General features: G+C 44.9%; 1 protein-coding gene across 2 annotated transcripts in view; it reads left to right on the top strand.

Annotated features, from left to right (window-relative positions):
• LDHD (lactate dehydrogenase D) overlaps window positions 1–19,342 on the top strand; it is a 205,408-nt gene that overhangs the window by 134,895 nt on the left and 51,171 nt on the right. For both annotated transcript variants that reach the window (XM_083165381.1, XM_083165382.1), the window contains exon 9: window positions 6,499–6,589. In XM_083165381.1, coding sequence (XP_083021507.1) covers window positions 6,499–6,589 — 91 coding nt within the window. The remainder of the gene's footprint in view (window positions 1–6,498; window positions 6,590–19,342) is intronic.

Here is a 19,342-nt window from a genome sequence, read left to right as displayed (position 1 = left end):
CCGGAAGTCTGGGGCATGCATAGGGTTAATTGCTTGGTTTTTAAGCAGAAATAGGTTAGTGGCAGTTTTTAGTCAAAGAGATGTTGATTGACAATCCTTAGCACTGTGCTGACTGCACAGAAACTGCTCATCAGACAACTTTGCTGTTTGTTAGTCATTCAGCCATGCATATATGCTGTTATGAATGGCAAAGTTAATGAATCAAGCAGAAAACAAAGAGTGGTATACTTATGCTCTACAGCTTGTGGGCTGTTTTGATTATGGTTTGTAATCCACTTTGTGTGGAGGGTCACTACCTCTGCCTCGAGCGGGTTCCCAACTGTTCTGTGTATAATTCCTGCAGCTTTATATAGAACTCCTTTGCTCCGGCTTCCGTGTCTCCACGCAACGGTATCTCCAGTACAAACAAACCGGGACTTTGCTGATGACGCGTTTCCCTGCCTCTCATTTAGTCAGCGGCTTCCTCAGATGACGTGGGGTTGTCCCGTCTCCCATATTTAACAGGGCATGTGCCGCCATCTGGGCGTGTGTTATAATACTCTCGTACACTCTCCAGCTTTGTTTATTTATCTGGCACATGCACATTGCTGTTTTAGACCAAGCCTCGGTTTCATATTTAGTTCCTGGTCGGGAACGCAATCTGCTCCCTTTTGTTTATATAACCAAGCCTCGTTTTCTTTCTTAGACAAGTTTGTTTGAGTGGATGGCTATTATTCTATATATCAAAACTTTATAGATCTACATACAAATACAAATAAATACATAAAAAACATCTCAATACATTCTTTATATAACCGTACTAATATGTCAACCTGTCGCCACAGGTAATTTGCCTAATTATGGTCTTTGTCATTTATTGTTTCTCCTTAATTTTACACCATTATATAAGGGAGACCAATATACTATAGATAGGTATATGTATACTCTATTTCAACCATCCATCCTTCAGATATGCTGGAAGGATAATGGCAGGAACAGAGGAATTTGGTTAAATGGTCATAAGGACCATAATCGAAAAGTACAATATTAAACTTGTTCTCCCCAAGTGTATTTGAAAAAATGGGGGAGCCATGCATGGATTTTGTAACCCTACTTCGCAAGAATTCATAGAGTTTCAAAAGCCACACATGGTATATTACAGATAGTAATTACAGATTATAACTACAGATATACATAGATCTTGAGGAAAGTGACAGTATCGCTAGTCATTTTAGAATCTTCTTGCTCATATATATGATCAGTATCGAATATTTGAAAGAAACAGGGGAACATAGGGGAGACATTTTCTGGAACTTTACTAGACCACCATAGGATATAAGATTTCACTATATGTACACACTGAATATCTCAGATATTGTGGTATGTATTTGCTCAAATATTGTTTAATTCTATGGTGTAATTTAAACCATTTTGGGATCAGTGTCCCTAACTGGAAAATCCAGTAGGCTTCCGTCTGCATATCAGACCAAACCGATCTCCTCCTCTTTGGGTGGGTTTTATATGTTCTATCGCCCTGATACGTACATTTTTTACACATTGTTGTTGGCAATAGGCTATATGCTTTGACAGTGGGTGGTTTTTTTTTCCTGCTAGTATGTTCTGCCTATGTTCCATGTAACGTGTGTGGTGCGGCCCACATATTGCAGGCCGCATCCACAGTCTATCAAATATATAACGTAAGTGGTTTTACAACTCAGGAATCCTTTTATTTGGTGGGTACTTTTATTGTAAAAAGATATAAATTCCATACTCTTTTGTTCTCCATACTTACAGGTATGGCACTTACTGTTCCCACACTTACCCAGCCCAAAAACAAGGGGTGGAGATAATAAAACAAATTTTAGCAACAGATAGTGAGATGTCTGACCCTCTGAGTGACCTTATTACACAAGATATCACTTATTTTGGAACACAATTATTTTTTATTTGATACCCAGTATTATTTACAGACACGGGGGACTGCCATGGGGACCAGGTTCGCACCGAGCTTCGCAAACCTATACATGGGTGCCTTTGAAAAGGAGCATGTGATATATATATATCAATCATTTTTGACTATATGAGGGTAGAGAGAAAAGTGATCACAAAAAATATTCTTTTCATCTTTCCCTCACCCTCCTAACCTTTCCCCTTGGCCTATTATGGTTTGATTATTATTATTATTATTATTATTATTATTATTCTAATTATGCTTCAATGAAGGTATTTTCTACTCTCCATCCCCTTTCTATGTCTGTTTAATGCTTAATAGTGTTTAATAATGTTTAATATTGTACCTTTCGATTATGATCCTTCTGACCATTTAACCAAATTCCTCTGTTCCTGCCATTATCCTTCCAGCATATCTGAAGGATGGATGGTTGAAATAGAGTATACATATACATATCTATAGTATATTGGTCTTCCTTATATAATGGTGTAAAATTAAGGAGAAACAATAAATGACAAAGACCATAATTAGGCAAATTACCTGTGGCGACAGGTTGACATATTAGTATGGTTATATAAAGAATGTATTGAGATGTTTTTTATGTATTTATTTGTATTTGTATGTAGATCTATAAAGTTTTGATATATAGAATAATAGCCATCCGCTCAAACAAACTTGTCTAAGAAAGAAAACGAGGCTTGGTTATATAAACAAAAGGGAGCAGATTGCGTTCCCGACCAGGAATTAAATATGAAACCGAGGCTTGGTCTAAAACAGCAATGCGCATGTGCCAGATAAATAAACAAAGCCGGAGAGTGTACAAGAGTATTATAACACACGCCCAGATGGGCGGCGCATGCCCTGTTAAATATGGGAGACGGGACAACCCCACGTCATCTGAGGAAGCCGCTGACTAAGTGAGAGGCGGGGAAACGCGTCATCAGCAAAGTCCCGGTTTGTTTGTACTGGAGATACCGCGGCGTGGAGACCCGGAAGCCGAAGCAAAGGAGTTCTAGATAAAGCTGCAGGAATTATACACAGAACAGCTGGGAACCCGCTCGAGGCAGAGGTAGTGACCCTCAACACAAAGTGGATTACAAACCATAATCAAAGCAGCCCACAAGCCGCAGAGCATAAGTATACCACTCTTTGTTTTCTGCTTGATTCATTAACTTTGCCATTTATAACAACATATATGCATGGCTGAATGATAAGCAGTTTCTGTGCAGTCAGCACGGTACTAAGGATTGTCAATCAACATCTCTTTGACAAAAAACTGACACTAACCTATTTCTGCTTAAAAACCAAGCAATTAACCCTATGCATGCCTAACCAAGTTGAGAGAGCTACTAATAAATGTGATTTAATTATTTTTTAGAGTGTTTATCTTGTGTAACTGCTACTTTAATATTAACATTTTTATTTTTAAATTGTATTTGGTCCCACCGGTCGGTGAAAGTTCTTAATAACTTGAAAATATTGTTATAATAAAACAAAAATTTATTTTTTAACCAATTAGGTATTAAGTGTGTCCATTTTGCGCCATCTATTTTGTTGATTTACTGTTCCACAGTATTAAACAATAGTTTATTTCTATTTTTTTTTTTTACACTCAATCAGCTCGATGCCCACCGCCCAGGGGCATCGAGGACAGCACCAGGCTTCAGCCTGGTCAGGTAAGTCCTGGAGGTGGGGACCCCTTTATTGGGGGGGGGTCCCCACTCCTCCAGGGCCCCTGGCCAGGCTGACTGGTCGGTAGGGTGATGTTTTGGCTGCGGGACCTTATATAATAAGTGTCCCCGGCTGTGACATTACCCTGCTGGCTGGTTTGGCCTGGGGCTGGTTCTTAAAATACGGGGAACCCCTAGTCATTTTGTCCCCCGTATTTTGGGAACCAGCCCCGGACCTGGAGCCTGGGGCTGGTTTAAAAAAAATAAATAAATCGGGGAACCCCTATTTGTTGGGTTTCCTGATTTTTTATTACCGGCCCGGCTCTTTCAGCCTGGTGCTGGTTACGGCTGTGGGGGCGCTCCACGCCGTTTTTTTATTTATTTATTTTTCTATGTTTTTTTACACCTTGCAGCCTGCACGGATCTGACTGATCCGTGCAGACTGCCTTTAGGAATTCATATTAGCGGCTGTATATACGGCCGTTAATACGAATTAATATGACATCGGAGGGTTACAAAGCAGTGGTATTTGACTGCTTTGTAAATTCCCCTCTGGGACACGACTTTGCATACAACGTATGCAGTCGTATGCATTCGTAGCAAGACAACAAATACAATTTTTTGTATTCGTATGCTTAGTAAATTTCCCCCATTATGTGGGATATACCCATGGATACACACAGGGGTGGGGGGAGCGTGGACCCATTATACAGGCTTTACCAATTATGCACCCATTATACTCGATATGCCCATGTCTACATACAATGGGTGTGGAGGGGGAGCGTGTGCACCCATTATATGGGAGTGCATGCACACTGGTGAGTGGCTCGGGGACTGACTGTGTGGAATGTGAGTACATGCAGACTGATGAGTGAGTGGATTGGGACTGAGTGTCCTGGGGACTGACTGTGTGTCGAACATTAGTGCAAGCACAATGGTGAGTGGCTCGGGGACTGAATGTGTGTGGAACGTGAGTACATGCAGACTGGTGAGTGAGTGGCTTGGGACTGTGTCCTGGGGACTAACTGTGTGTGGAACGTGAGTGAATGCACACAGGTTAGTGACTCAGGGACTGACTGTGTGTGGAACGTGAGTACATGCAGACTGATGAGTGAGAGGCTTGTCACCAGTGGTGTAGCTAGGTGCCACGGTGCCTGGAGCAAGGGCATGTTTCTTCCCCCCCCCCCCCGACGATTTGTAGTAGGTGGGGCTCTTGCGCAGCAAAAAGGGGGCGCAGCCTAACATTATACCACACACCGTAATGCCCATTGCACATTTTAGTGAACTTTGTAATACCCATTACACATAAAGCCACATGCCGTAATGCCAATTACACATAAGGCCCCACATGATGCCCATTGCATACTATATAACAAACCATAATGCCCATTACACATTTGACTTGACACATAAGTGCCACTTACCTACATGCTCTTTGCTAGGAACTTCATGCTCTATGCCAGGGGCTTCATGCTGGATGCCAAGGGGCTTTATTCTTGTTGTCAAGGGGGACTGAAATTGCTCGTTGCCAAGGGGGACTGACCTTGCTCTTTGTCAGGGCTGGTTCCAGGTTTGTCAGCACCCTAGGCAAACTGAATGCACCCCCCTCCCCAGTCTCCACATTCATACACATAAATACTGGGCAACAGCATGAGGCTAGTCGCTGAACCTGGGCAGTAGCAGAAGGCAGCTAGCAGTGGGCGGGCAACAGCAGGACTCATGAGGCTAGCGGCTGCATTGTAGCAGGAGGAAGCTAGCGGACAGCTTGAGGAAACTAGCATGTGGGTGGATGTTTGGGCGGCAGGACCGCAGGAGTAAGCTAGCGTGAGGGCGGGTGGTGCCAGCTGGCAGGAGCAAGCTAGTGGGTTGGTGGTTGGCATCTTGGGTGGCAGGAGGAGGAAGCTAGCCGGTGGGTTGGTGGGTTCAGCGGGTGGGCGCCAGCAGGACGCTAGTGGGTCGCACAGTGCATTTTGTCTCTGACGCCGGGCACAGCAGGAAGCAGGCAAGCAGGGCGGGAGAGCCGGCGGCAGAGAGCACAGCTCCAGCGCCAGGTGACATTCCGGTGCCCGGAGCTTGTGCTCCACCGGCTCCGCCCTAGCTATGCTTCTGCTTGGGACTGAGTGTGTGTGGAATGTGAGTGCATGCACACTGGTAAGTGATTTGGGGACTGACTGTGTGTGGAACATGAGTGCATGCACACTGGTGAGTGGCTCGGTGACTGACTGTGTGTGGAACGTGAGTGCATGCAGACTGGTGAGGGAGTGGCTTGGGACTGATGGCCTTATTCTAGTTCACTCTCTGACAAAATCCTTCTTAGATGGACAAAACCATGTGCACTGCAGGTGGAGCAGATGTTACTTGTGCAGAGAATTAGATTTGGGTTGGGTTTTACTTCAAAGTGAGATCTATATTGCAGTGTAAAAATAAAGGAGCCAGTATTTACCCTGCACAGAAACAAAATAACTCACCCAAATCTAATTCTCTCTGCACATTTACTCTACTCTACTGCAGTGCACATGGTTTTGTCCATCTAAGAAGGATTTTGTCAGAAAGAGTGAACTAGAATAAGGCCCAGAGTGTCCAGGTGACTGACTGTGTGGAATGTGAGTGCATGCACACTGGTGAGTGGCTCGGGGACTGACTGTGTGTGGATCGTAAGTGCATGCACACTGGTGAGTGGCTTGAGGACTGACTGTGTGTGGAACATGAGTGCATGCACACTGGTGAGTGAGTGTCCTGGGGACTAAATGTGTGTGGAATGTGAGGCAGAAGTGCCTCGTACATATGCCTTGGGAATGTATCCATAAAGAAGAGCTGAACCAGCCCATGCAGATCAGGGTAAGAACCTCTGTATTTCCTTATTATAATGTGTGTGTTATATGGTTATCTCTTTTATAGGGTTATGCAACAGATGTGTGTGTGCCCATATCTAAACTCCCTCAAATCATAGTGGAAACTAAGGAAGACCTGATGCAGTCACAGCTGACAGGTGAGACCCGTCTGTGACCATTGTCAGGTGTGTCACTGATCTGTGTGTGTGTGTGTGTATCACAGATAGGTGTGTTAGTGAGCTGTGAAGTGTGTGTCTGTATCACAGGAAGGTGCACCAGTGAGCTGTGAGTGTGTGTATCACAGGAAGGGGTGTTATGAACTGTGAGTGTGTGTATCACAGGAAGGTGTGTCAGTGAGCTGTGTATCACAGAAAGGTGCATCAGTGAACTGTGTGTGTGTATAACAGGAAGGTGTGTCAGTGAGCTGTGTGTGTGTATACCACAGGAAAGTGCATCAGTGAGCTGTGTGTCTATCAAATGAAGGTACTTCAGTGAGCTGTGTGTGCATCACAGGAAGGTGCATCAGTGAACTGTGTGTGTGTATATAACAGGAAGGTGTGTCAGTGAGCTGTGTGTGTGTGTACCACAGGAAAGTGCATCAGTGAGCTGTGTGTATCAAATGAAGGTACTTCAGTGAGCTGTGTGTGCATCACAGGAAGGTGCGTCAGTGAGCTGTGTGTGTGTGTGTGTGTGTGCGCGCATCACAGGAAAGTGCGTCAGTGAGCTGTGTGTGCATCACAGGAAGGTGCGTTAGTGAACTGTGTGTGTGTGTGTGTGTATGTATATATATATATATATATATATATATATATATATATATATATATATATATATATATACAGTGGTCGAAGTGGGGCGGTATACGGGGGTATGCCATACCGCCACTTTAATCTGAAGATAAAAAAAAAACTTTTTTTTCCCCCTCAGGATGCTCTCTGATCACTCAGCAGCGCATATTGTGCTTTTGTAATACCCCTGTACAACGGGGCAGTCTGGCAGGGGACGTTGATGGACAGGGGGGTGTCCGAAGGTGCGCACTATATTCATTCTTTACTTTTCCATACCCCCACTTCAAAATTTCCATACCCCCACTTCAAAATTTCCACTTCGACCACTGTATATATATATATATATATATATATATATATACCAGGAAGGTGCATTAGTGAGCTGTGTGTGTGTAATATATATAACAGGAAGATGTGTCAGTGAGCTGTGTGTGTATCATAGGAAGGTGCATCAGTGAGCTGTGTGTGTATTGCAGGAAGGTGCTTCAGTGAGCTGTGTGTGTATCACAGGAAGGTGCGTCAGTATGTGTATAACTGGAAGGTGCATCAGTGAGCTGTGTGTCTATCACAGGAAGGTGCATCAGTGAGCTGTGTGTCTATCACAGGAAGGTGCATCAGTGAGCTGTGTGTCTATCACAGGAAGGTGCATCAGTGAGCTGTGTGTCTATCACAGGAAGGTGCATCAGTGAGCTGTAAGTGTGTGTATCACAGGAAGGTGTGTCAGTGAGCTGTGTGTCTATCACAGGAAGGTGTGTCAGTGAGCTGTGTGTCTATCACAGGAAGGTGTGTCAGTATCACAGGAAGGTGTATCAGTGTATGTATAACAGGAAGGTGCGTCTGTGAGCTGTGTGTGTGTATCACAGGAAGGTGCGTCAATGAGCTGTGTGCATCACAGGAAGGTGTGTCAGTGAGCTGTGTGTGTGTGTGTATGTATATATATATATATATATATATATATATATATATATATATATATATATACCAGGAAGGTGCATTAGTGAGCTGTGTGTGTGTGTAATATATATATAACAGGAAGATGTGTCAGTGAGCTGTGTGTCTATCACAGGAAGGTGCATCAGTGAGCTGTGTGTCTATCACAGGAAGGTGCATCAGTGAGCTTTGTGTCTATCACAGGAAGGTGCATCAGTGAGCTGTAAGTGTGTGTATCACAGGAAGGTGTGTCAGTGAGCTGTGTGTCTATCACAGGAAGGTGCATCAGTGAGCTGTGTGTGTCTATCACAGGAAGGTGTGTCAGTATCACAGGAAGGTGTGTCAGTATGTATAACAGGAAGGTGCGTCTGTGAGCTGTGTGTGCATCACAGGAAGGTGCGTCAGTGAGCTGTATGTGTGTGTATCACAGGAAGGTGTGTCAGTGAGCTGTGTGTCTATCACAGGAAGGTGTGTCAGTATCACAGAAAGGTGTGTCAGTGTATGTATAACAGGAAGGTGCGTCTGTGAGCTGTGTGTGTATCACAGGAAGGTGCGTCAGTGAGCTGTGTGTGTATCACAGGAAGGTGCTTCAGTGAGCTGTGTGTGTATCACAGGAAGGTGCGTCAGTGTGTGCAAACTGGAAGGTGCATCAGTGAGCTGTGTGTCTATCACAGGAAGGTGCATCAGTGAGCTGTGTGTCTATCACAGGAAGGTGCATCAGTGAGCTGTGTTTCTATCACAGGAAGGTGCATCAGTGAGCTGTGTGTGTATCACAGGAAGGTGCGTCAGCATGTGTATAACAGGAAGGTGCATCTGTGAGCTGTGTGTGTATCACAGGAAGGTGCATCAGTGAGCTGTGTGTGTGTATTGCGGGAAGGTGCTTCAGTGAGCTGTGTGTGTATCACAGGAAGGTGCGTCAGTGAGTGTATAACAGGAAGGTGCATCAGTGAGCTGTGTCTATCACAGGAAGGTGCATCAGTAAGCGGTGTGTGTATCACAGGAAGGTGTGTATGTGAGCTGTGTATGTATACCAGAAAGGTGCATCAGTGAGCTGTGTGTCTATCACAGGATGGTGCATCAGTGAGCTGTGTGTGTATAACAGGAAGGTGCATCAGTGAGTTGTGTGTGTATAACAGGAAGGTTGAGTCAGTGAGCTGTGTGTGCATCACAGGAAGGTGAGTCAGTAAGTTGTGTGCGTGTGTGTGTGTGTGTATCACAGGAAGGTGCGTCACTGTATGTATAACAGGAAGGTTTGTCTGTGAGCTGTGTGTGTATCACAGGAAGGTGTGTCAGTGAGCTGTGTGTCTATCACAGGAAGGTGTGTCAGTATCACAGGAAGGTGTATCAGTGTATGTATAACAGGAAGGTGCGTCTGTGAGCTGTGTGTGTGTGTGTGTATCACAGGAAGGTGCGTCAATGAGCTGTGTGCATCACAGGAAGGTGTGTCAGTGAGCTGTGTGTGTGTGTGCGCGCATCACAGGAAGGTGCATCAGTGAGCTGTAAGTGTGTGTATCACAGGAAGGTGTGTCAGTGAGCTGTGTGTCTATCACAGGAAGGTGTGTCAGTATCACAGGAAGGTGTGTCAGTATGTATAACAGGAAGGTGCGTCTGTGAGCTGTGTGTGCATCACAGGAAGGTGCGTCAGTGAGCTGTATGTGTGTGTATCACAGGAAGGTGTGTCAGTGAGCTGTGTGTCTATCACAGGAAGGTGTGTCAGTATCACAGGAAGGTGTGTCAGTGTATGTATAACAGGAATGTGCGTCTGTGAGCTGTGTGTGTATCACAGGAAGGTGCGTCAGTGAGCTGTGTGTCTATCACAGGAAGGTGCGTCAGTGAGCTGTGTGTCTATCACAGGAAGGTGCATCAGTGAGCTGTGTGTCTATCACAGGAAAGTGCATCAGTGAGCTGTGTGTCTATCACAGGAAAGTGCATCAGTGAGCTGTGTGTCTATCACAGGAAAGTGCATCAGTGAGCTGTGTGTGTATCACAGGAAGGTGCATCAGTGAGCTGTGTGTGTGTATTGCAGGAAGGTGCTTCAGTGAGCTGTGTGTGTATAACCGGAAGGTGCATCAGTGAATTGTGTGTGTATCACAGGAAGGTGCATCAGTGTGTGTGTGTGTATATATATATATATATATATATATATATATATATACCAGGAAGGTGCATTAGTGAGCTGTGTGTGTGTGTGTAATATATATATATATATATATAACAGGAAGATGTGTCAGTGAGCTGTGTGTGTATCATAGGAAGGTGCATCAGTGAGCTGTGTGTGTATCACAGGAAGGTGCGTCAGTTTGTGTATAACTGGAAGGTGCATCAGTGAGCTGTGTGTCTATCACAGGAAGGTGCATCAGTGAGCTGTGTGTCTATCACAGGAAGGTGCGTCAGTGAGCTGTGTGTCTATTATTATTATTATTATAATTTTATTTATAAGGCGCCACAAGTGTTTCGCAGCGCCGTACAAAGGAACAATACAGGGAGACAAAACTTGGCATAACATTGAATAAATAACAAAAAATACAGTACAAATAAAGAGCACCACAGTTCAATACACATTACAGCTTAAATGTAAGTAGTGAGGACCCAATCAACATACAACTAGAGGCTTGAGGCCAATGATGGAGATGAGTATGAAGATGGTCACTGAGTGTTGGAGTAAAGGAGAGCTGTGAGTGAAATGTGAGGAGAAGTGGGCTTTGACAACAGGAGGGAAGAGGGCCCTACTCGGAGGAGCTTACAATCTAGTAGGAAGGGGAGACAGACAGATTACAAGAGGTGCAAGCGAGGGGGTGGTGGTTAGATAGCAGGATGTAAACAGGAAACAGGCAAGGGGTCGGAGAACCAGCTGGTTTATGCAGTGGAAGGGTACGCTTTGATGAATAGGTGAGTTTTCAGTGCCCGTTTGAAGCTTTGCAAGGTCGGGGAGAGTCTAATGGAGCGAGGGAGTGCGTTCCACTGAAGGGGTGCAGCACGGGCAAAGTCCTGTACTCTAGCATGGGAAGCAGTGATCAGGGTGGAGGAGAGACGACAGTCGTCAGCTGACCGTAGAGGGCGGGAGGGTGTATGAATGGAGATGAGGTTAGAGATATATGGAGCAATGGAATTAGAGATGGCCCTGTATGTGAGTGTGAGGTGTTTGAAGAGGATTCTGTAGGGGAATGGAAGCCAGTGCAGATTTTGTTGAAGGGGAGTAGCAGAGTTAGAGCGGCGGGAGAGGATGATAAGCCTGGCTGCAGCATTGAGGACAGATTGGAGAGGAGCTAGTTGGGATTGAGCGAGGCCAGTGAGATCAAAGGAAGGTGTGTCAAAGGAAGTCTATCAAAGGAAGGTGTGTCAGTGAGCTGTGTGTCTATCACAGGAAGGTGTGTCAGTGTATGTATAACAGGAAGGTGCGTCAGTGAGCTGTGTGCATAACAGGAAGGTGCGTCAGTGAGCTGTGTGTGTGTGCGCATCACAGGAAGGTGCGTCAGTGAGCTGTGTGTGTGTGTGTGTATCACAGGAAGGTGCGTCTGTGATCTGTGTGTTTATCACAGGAAGGAGCGTCAGTGAGCTGTGTGTCTATCACAGGAAGGTGTGTCAGTGAGCTGATTGTGTGTATCACAGGAAGGTGCGTCACTATGTATAACAGGAAGGTGTGTCAGTGAGTTGTGTGTGTGTGTATCACAGGAAGGTGCATCAGTATGTATAACAGGAATGTGCATCTGAGCTGTGTGTGTGTGTGTATCACAGGAAGGTGCGTAAGTGAGATGTGTGTGTGTATCACAGGAAGGTGCGTCTGTAAGCTGTGTGTGTGTATTACAGGAAGGTGTGTCAGTGAGCTGTGTGTGTGTGTGTATAACAGGAAGGTGCATAAGTGAGTTGTGTGTGTATCACAGGAAGGTGCGTCAGTAAGTTGTGTGCGTGTGTGTGTGCGTGCGTGTATCACAGGAAGGTGCGTCACTGTATGTATAACAGGAAGGTGTGTCTGTGAGCTGTGTATGTATCACAGGAAGGTGCGTCAGTGAGCTGTGTGTGCATCAGAGGAAGGTGCGTCAGTGAGCGGTGTGTGTGTATCACAGGAAGGTGCGTCAGTGTATGTATAACAGGAATGTGCATCTGTGAGCTTTGTGTGTATCGCAGGAAGGTGCATCAGTGAGCTGTGTGTATCACAGGAAGGTGCGTCAGTGAGCTAATTGTGCGTATCACAGGAAGGTGCTTCAGTGAGCTGTCTGTGTATAACAGGAAGGTGCGTCAGTGAGCTGTGTGTGTATTACAGAAAGGTGCGTCAGTGAGCGGTGTGTGTGTGTGTGTATCACAGGAAGGTGCGTCAGTGTATGTATAACAGGAATGTGCATCTGTGAGCTGTGTGTGTATCGCAGGAAGGTGCATCAGTGAGCTGTGTGTCTATCACAGGAAGGTGCGTCAGTGAGCTGTGTGTATCACAGGAAGGTGCTTCAGTGAGCTGTGTGTATCACAGGAAGGTGCGTCAGTGAGCTTATTGTGCGTATCACAGGAAGGTGCTTCCAGAGCCGGCCCTAGGCATAGGCAAACTAGGCAATTGCCTAGGGCATTTGGAATGCCCAGGGGCACCAGCAGCTTCTGCTGATTAAAATGATATGCAGCATGCCTATATTCTGTGAGTGAGTGAGGCTGTATCTGCATATGAAATAGTGTATTCACGGAAATCACTGTAACATAGCATTCCTTATGCAGGTACAGCCACAGCCGCACACAGAATATAGGCATGCCACATATCATTTTAATCATCAGAAGCTCCTTGTGTGTCCTGGTCACATAACAATGCAAATAAGACAAATTTTCAGCAAAAAAGGCACTCAACGTTTGCAGAACTGGCCAGGAGCTACATGGCCTGAATAGATGTATGAGGAAACATCTGTATGAATAGATGTATGAGGAAACATCTGTATCCAAGCAGAGGCAGAGGTCACAGTGTTAGTGGCTGTGCGAGTGCTGTCTGCGGGTGGGTTGGTTGTGCAATAGTGTTCTGCATATGTGTAAGGGGCATTATGTGTGTCATGTATAAATGCATTAATAATGTGCGACATATGTGTAACAGGCATTATGTGTGTCATGTGTATAAGGGCATTAATAATGTGCAACATATGTGTAAGGGGCATTATGTGTGTCATTATGTGTATGAAGGGCATTAATAAAGGTTGGCATAATGTGTAAGGGCCATTATGTTTATAAGGACATTAATAATGTGTGTCATGTGTAAGGGGCATTACTGTGTGGTATTATCAGGGGTGCCGAGAGAAAAGGGTAGGGGGTACAAATTACCCAGGGCAAAGTCTGATGGAAGGGCCCAGTGGGTGCCCCGGGCCCCCTCCCCTTAAGTGACAGCAGCAGTTGCAGCTCTTCTCCTTTGCCCAGCACACACTGCTTTGTGCTGGGTTGCAGTGTGGCCATGGAGGTGCTTAAAATACAATATTTTCTCAGGATTTTTTTCTAAGGGTAATGTGAATAATGTGAGGAGTAATGTATATAAGGTAAAGTGGTACTACTGTGTGATGTAATAAGGGAAGCCATCGCATGATATAATGTGAATAAAGTTGCACTACTGTGTGGCATAATTTGAATTGGGGGTACTATTGTGCGCACCGAATGTGTGCACCGTTTCTATTTAAAATATGGCGGGTAGGAGCACCAAAATGATGACTGCTATTATGAGGGTTGATGGTGCTGGGAAAGGGGAGCAGGGTCAGAGGCGGAACTAGTGGCGGTGCTAGGGGGCACCAGCCAAAATCTTGCCTAGGGCGTCATTTAGGCTAGGGCCGGCTCTGGGTGCTTCAGTGATCTGTCTGTATAACAGGAAGGTGCATCAGTGAGCTGTGTGTATCATAGGAAGGTGCGTCAGTGAGCTGTGTATGTGTGTGTATCACAGGAAGGTGCATCCGTCAGCTATGTGTGTATCACAGGAAGGTGTGTCAGTGAGCTATGTGTATATATCACAGGAAGGTGTGTAAGTGATAACTCTACTGAGTTATTACACTGAGGTGTAATAGAAGTCTATGTCCGCTGCAGACAGATCTAACTTCATGAACCCCCGCTATGTATAAGTCTCTAGGCTTTATACCCATCCTGCAGGAAATATCCTAGTATTGCAGGGTTGCCGACCCTCCCGGAATTACCGGGAGGATCCCGAAAATCGGGTCCTTCTCCCGGCCCCCGGAAAGGTGGGCAACCCTCCCGGATTCCGGGGGGGCCCCCACGCCACCCCCCGATTGCGGCGTCTTCCCCCATACTTTTGGGTTGAAATCCGTCAATCCGCGGGTCTCAGAGGGGGCGGAGCTAAAATCGCGTCATTTTAGCCACGCCCCCTCCACGGAGATCCGTGAAATGGGGGGTTTACCATCCTGGGGGCGGGGCTTAATGATGTAAAGCTCAAGCCCCGCCCCCCGAACTGCAGCTGGAAGTCTCCTCTCCGGGCTTCTCCCGGAGAGGAGACATAAAAAGTCAGCAACCCTGTAGTATTGTCCTAAAATATATTGGTTTCAGTGTCTGTGAAGCTGGATGTAGCAGTCTGTTCACATTATATAAATTATGCAAAATGACAAGATTCCCGTACAGAGTTTTGGACACAATAGCCCAAACAGCTTATTAGACAGTTTCAATCAGACATACTGATAGCAGGAACATATATTTATTATAATCAGTTTGCCTAAACACTGGCTACACTTCCCACTCACTATATCTTCCACACCAGGTCAAAGGTAAAAGACAGCTGGCACTTAGAATGGAACTATATTTCTAACTGGTGCCTATGGGGGAAATTTACCAATATGGATTTGTAAAAAATAGGTGTATTCGTAGGCAGAAATACACCTATTTTTTACACATTTGTATTTTCAGGATTTACAATCCCGAAAATACAACAATTCGTATTCCTAAAGATGGGACATTCGTATTTGTATTTACAAATACGAATGTCTACACCATGGGTCCTCAAACTGCGGCCCTCCAGATGTTGTGAAACTACAAATCCCAGCATGCCTTGCCACAGTTTTAACACTCCCTTATAGCAAAACTGTGGCAAGGCATGCTGGGATTTGTAGTTTCACAACATCTGGAGGGCCGCAGTTTGAGGACCCATGGTCTACACCATCGATAGAATACGACAGGAATCACCATTCAAAAGAATGGTGGTTCCTGATGTACTAAGCAGCCGTATTGATAATACGGCTGCTACTTGGTGTAAAACAGGCACGCAAATACGACAGGAAAATACACCTTGATTGTCCTGTCGTATTTGCTTTAATCCTGCACGGATCAGTCAGATCCGTGTAGGCTTTAGTGTAAAAAAATAGAAAAATTAAATAAATAATAATAAAAAAATAAAAAAAAAACAGCCGGAGCCGGTAATTAAAAATCAGGGAACCCGACAAATAGGGGTTCCCCGATTTTTAACAACCAGCCCCAGGCTCCATTAATTAAGAGGTTGGTACTCCCCTGAAGCTTCTGGAAACTCCCGATAAGGGTCTCCGTGATGTGGTTTCGTAATGAAATATGAAACGAAAAAAGAAAAGAGAGAGCCAAGCTCCTCGTGTAATCCTGTTTGGTTATAAGAATCACACTTTTTTATGAATTAGATGGTGACTTAATTCATTAGACAGTGATTCATTTGTTGGGGTATCTCCCCCTTACAGTCTCACTCACACAAGTAGTAGATTAAATCGCATATCACAATATCAAATTTCCAAAATTTGTCAGGAGACGGTATAGATTGGGGTTTCCCCCTCTGTTATGTACTCACGACAAAGTCGATGTCAAAGCGCATATCTCATGGTCTTTCACCTATGGATTGTTTTCTCCTGGTCCAATAAATTATTCTGGATTCTTGTGACATTAAACAAGTATCCTTTATTAAAACATACAGTTTTAAAAACAAAATGTGGTTTATGAGAGAGACTTTGGCTGTATGGAACCGGTTGGGACTGGATGGAATGATGTTTTTAAAGTGTAGGTTGCCTGAATGTTAATTTCCTTTATAAGAATAAAGGAAATTAACATTCAGGCAACCTAAACGAATAATACAGCAATGTATATACAAGCGGACCACGTGATCGCCAATGGAACGCATACAAAACCAGAGAATCTGCTGGAACGCAAAACGAGGAAGAACAAAGCCGCTGGAATGCATGGAGGAGGAAGACTAATACAGACGTCAACACCGGAAGTGACGCGACGCGATAACGCCGCAGCAGGAAACCATTAAACGGGACACAGGAAGGATAATGATGGGAAGGAAGTCACGGCCGCGTCACCGGAAGTGACGCAGCGCTACAAGGATCCCTTACACAGGAACATGTATAGGCAATAACACGCAATGAATTTTCTATGGGAAATATTGCCTTAATACACAACAGCAAATTGGAATTAACGATGGACACATGAGACAATCACTATACCACTATATATATCCGGAAGACAGAGGGAACAGGTACACCTTGAAAAAGAACCACGGAGGTTCGAAACGCGTCGGTGCAGTTCCCTTTGTCTATATCTGAGGAGACAAAACGGCTGGTGGAGCGGAACAGGACGTGGATTGGAGGTGGACAACGAACAGGGGGCCCCGGTAAGACTTGTTCCACTTACACTTTAAAAACATCATTCCATCCAGTCCCAACCGGTTCCATACAGCCAAAACCTCTCTCATAAACCACATTTTGTTTTTAAAACTGTATGTTTTAATAAAGGATACTTGTTTAATGTCACAAGAATCCAGAAATAATTTATTGGACCAGGAGAAAACAATCCATAGGTGAAAGACCATGAGATATGCGCTTTGACATCGACTTTGTCGTGAGTACATAACAGAGGGGGAAACCCCAATCTATACCGTCTCCTGACAAATTTTGGAAATTTGATATTGTGATATGCGATTTAATCTACTACTTGTGTGAGTGAGACTGTAAGGGGGAGATACCCCAACAAATGAATCACTGTCTAATGAATTAAGTCACCATCTAATTCATAAAAAAGTGTGATTCTTATAACCAAACAGGATTACACGAGGAGCTTGGCTCTCTCTTTTCTTTTTTCATTTCATATTTCATTACGAAACCACATCACGGGGACCCTTATCGGGAGTTTCCAGAAGCTTCAGGGGAGTACCAACCTCTTAATTAATAGCGCCTATATTTATATTTCAAAATACCTTTTTCCTTCAACTGTCTTTTCTGAGGAGACGAGGTGGTCTCTTTGTTTTTTTGAAATTATATTGGCAGCTCTAGAGCGCAGACCTAATTATTCCCTAAACAAACCTACTACAGCCCCAGGCTCCAGGTCGGGGCTGGTTCCCAAAATACGGGGGACAAAATGAGTAGGGGTCCCCCGTATTTTAAGAACCAGCCCCAGGCCAAACCAGCCAGTAGGTTAATGTCACAGCCGGGGGACACTTATTATATAAGGTCCCGCGGCCAAAACATTAACCCCCTGACCAGTCAGCCTAGCCAGGGGCCCTGGGGGAGTGGGGACCCCCCTAATGAAGGGGTCCCCCCCCCTCCAGGACTTACCTGACCAGGCTTTAGGACTCTATCCCACCCCTTAGTACAATGTGTGGGCGTTCTTTTCCTAAATTGTTCCTTCAGGAGTCCATTCATGCGTTCGATGAGCCCAGAACTCTGTGGGTAATATGAAATGTGGTACACCCAATACACACTTTGATTAGCAGCCCACTGCCTCACCATCTTGCCAGTAAAGTGAGTACCATTGTCTGATTGAATCTCCATTGGAGTGCCATAATGTAACTGAATATCTTCCAAAAAAATGAATAGTTGCTTCTTGATTGGCATGTACAGAAGATCTTACAACAAGCACTCCAGAGTAAGTGTCCACTGCTGTGCAACAATACTGCACACCTCCATGGCCTATTGGTAAAGGCCAGATGAAGTCCATTTGCCAGACTTGGCCAGCTCTTTCACCTCTGTATATGGAGCATACAAGTTTCACATTTATCCACAATGTTGCAGGCCATTTGCTGAGTCATGGGAATTCCTTTTCTTCGTGCCCAGGCATATGTGCCTTCAGCACTTCTGTGACCACTTTGGGCATGTGCCCATTCACCAAGATGGTATAGATCAGTCTCTTCTTGGTCATTTAGGGCAGTTGTCTTTATTTTTACCAGTGCATCAGCAATGACGTCGTCTTCTAGTCCAGTTTGAGCGTTAACATGTCCCACAGACACAGGCCTCTGGTGGAAAGCTTCCCAAATAGCATTCCATGTCTTTGAGCCTCCCCACATGATTTTATCATGCACCTTCCAGTTGTTTTGGTGCCAGGTAGGCATCCATGTTGTCAGACCTTGAAAAACTGCCCAGCTGTCTGTGTAGATGATTAAAAGACTGGTTGTTTCTTCTAATAGCATAACCACAACACGTAATTCTGCATATTGACTTGATCCCCCTTCTCCACTTTCATAAATCAGTTCTTGTATAACAGGTTGAAAAGCTGCAGCTGACCACAGTCTACCTGTAGATATCATGGAGGCAGATCCATCTGTAAACCAAGCAAACATTTTGTCATTTTCAGTCAATTGGTCATAGGGTTCTGCAACGTACTGGACCCCCTCCAATTTGTAATAGTGATAATACAGCTTCAACACTTTCAAAGTTTACCATTCTGGCTATTTGACCAAATACTTGTGATGGCTCTTGACTGGACACTCCCCCTCTCTGACAAGTACCACTTCCATTTTTGAAGAGTCTGTTTCTGGGCCACAGCGGTATGTGCTCCTAGACCCTCCTGTCTTACCTAACCTGCTACAGGTAAATCAGTTTGTATGGTAACAGGTTGCTGCTTGGTGGTACTCTCCACATGTTGAAGTGCTGTATATGCTGCCAAAAGAGTCTATTCCAGAGGAGAATATCTTGTCTGGGCTGCCGTAAATGGTTTGGCCCAGAAACCAATCGGTAGTTTCTTTTGCACCATAGTTCACATTTTTCTGCCATAGGCCCCAAGACATTCCATGATCAGTAACAGACACGTCCAAAAAGAATGGTTGGCCTATCTGAATGGGGCCCAGGGCATTATGTGCTTGGATGGCTTGTTTTGCAGCTTGAAAAGCATCTTCTTGTTCAGTAGTCCAAACAAAGTCTGATTTCTTCCTTGTTACATTGTAAATAGGGTGAAGAATCAATCCCAGATGCGGTACAAACGATCTCCAATATCCAAGAGTGCCTAACACTT

The sequence above is a fragment of the Crinia signifera genome, chromosome 11 (genome assembly GCF_055691185.1).
Source record: "Crinia signifera chromosome 11, ASM5569118v1, whole genome shotgun sequence".
Taxonomy (NCBI): Eukaryota; Metazoa; Chordata; class Amphibia; order Anura; family Myobatrachidae; genus Crinia; species Crinia signifera.
Note: the sequence above shows the minus strand (reverse complement) of the source record. Positions and strands in the feature narration are given on the sequence as shown.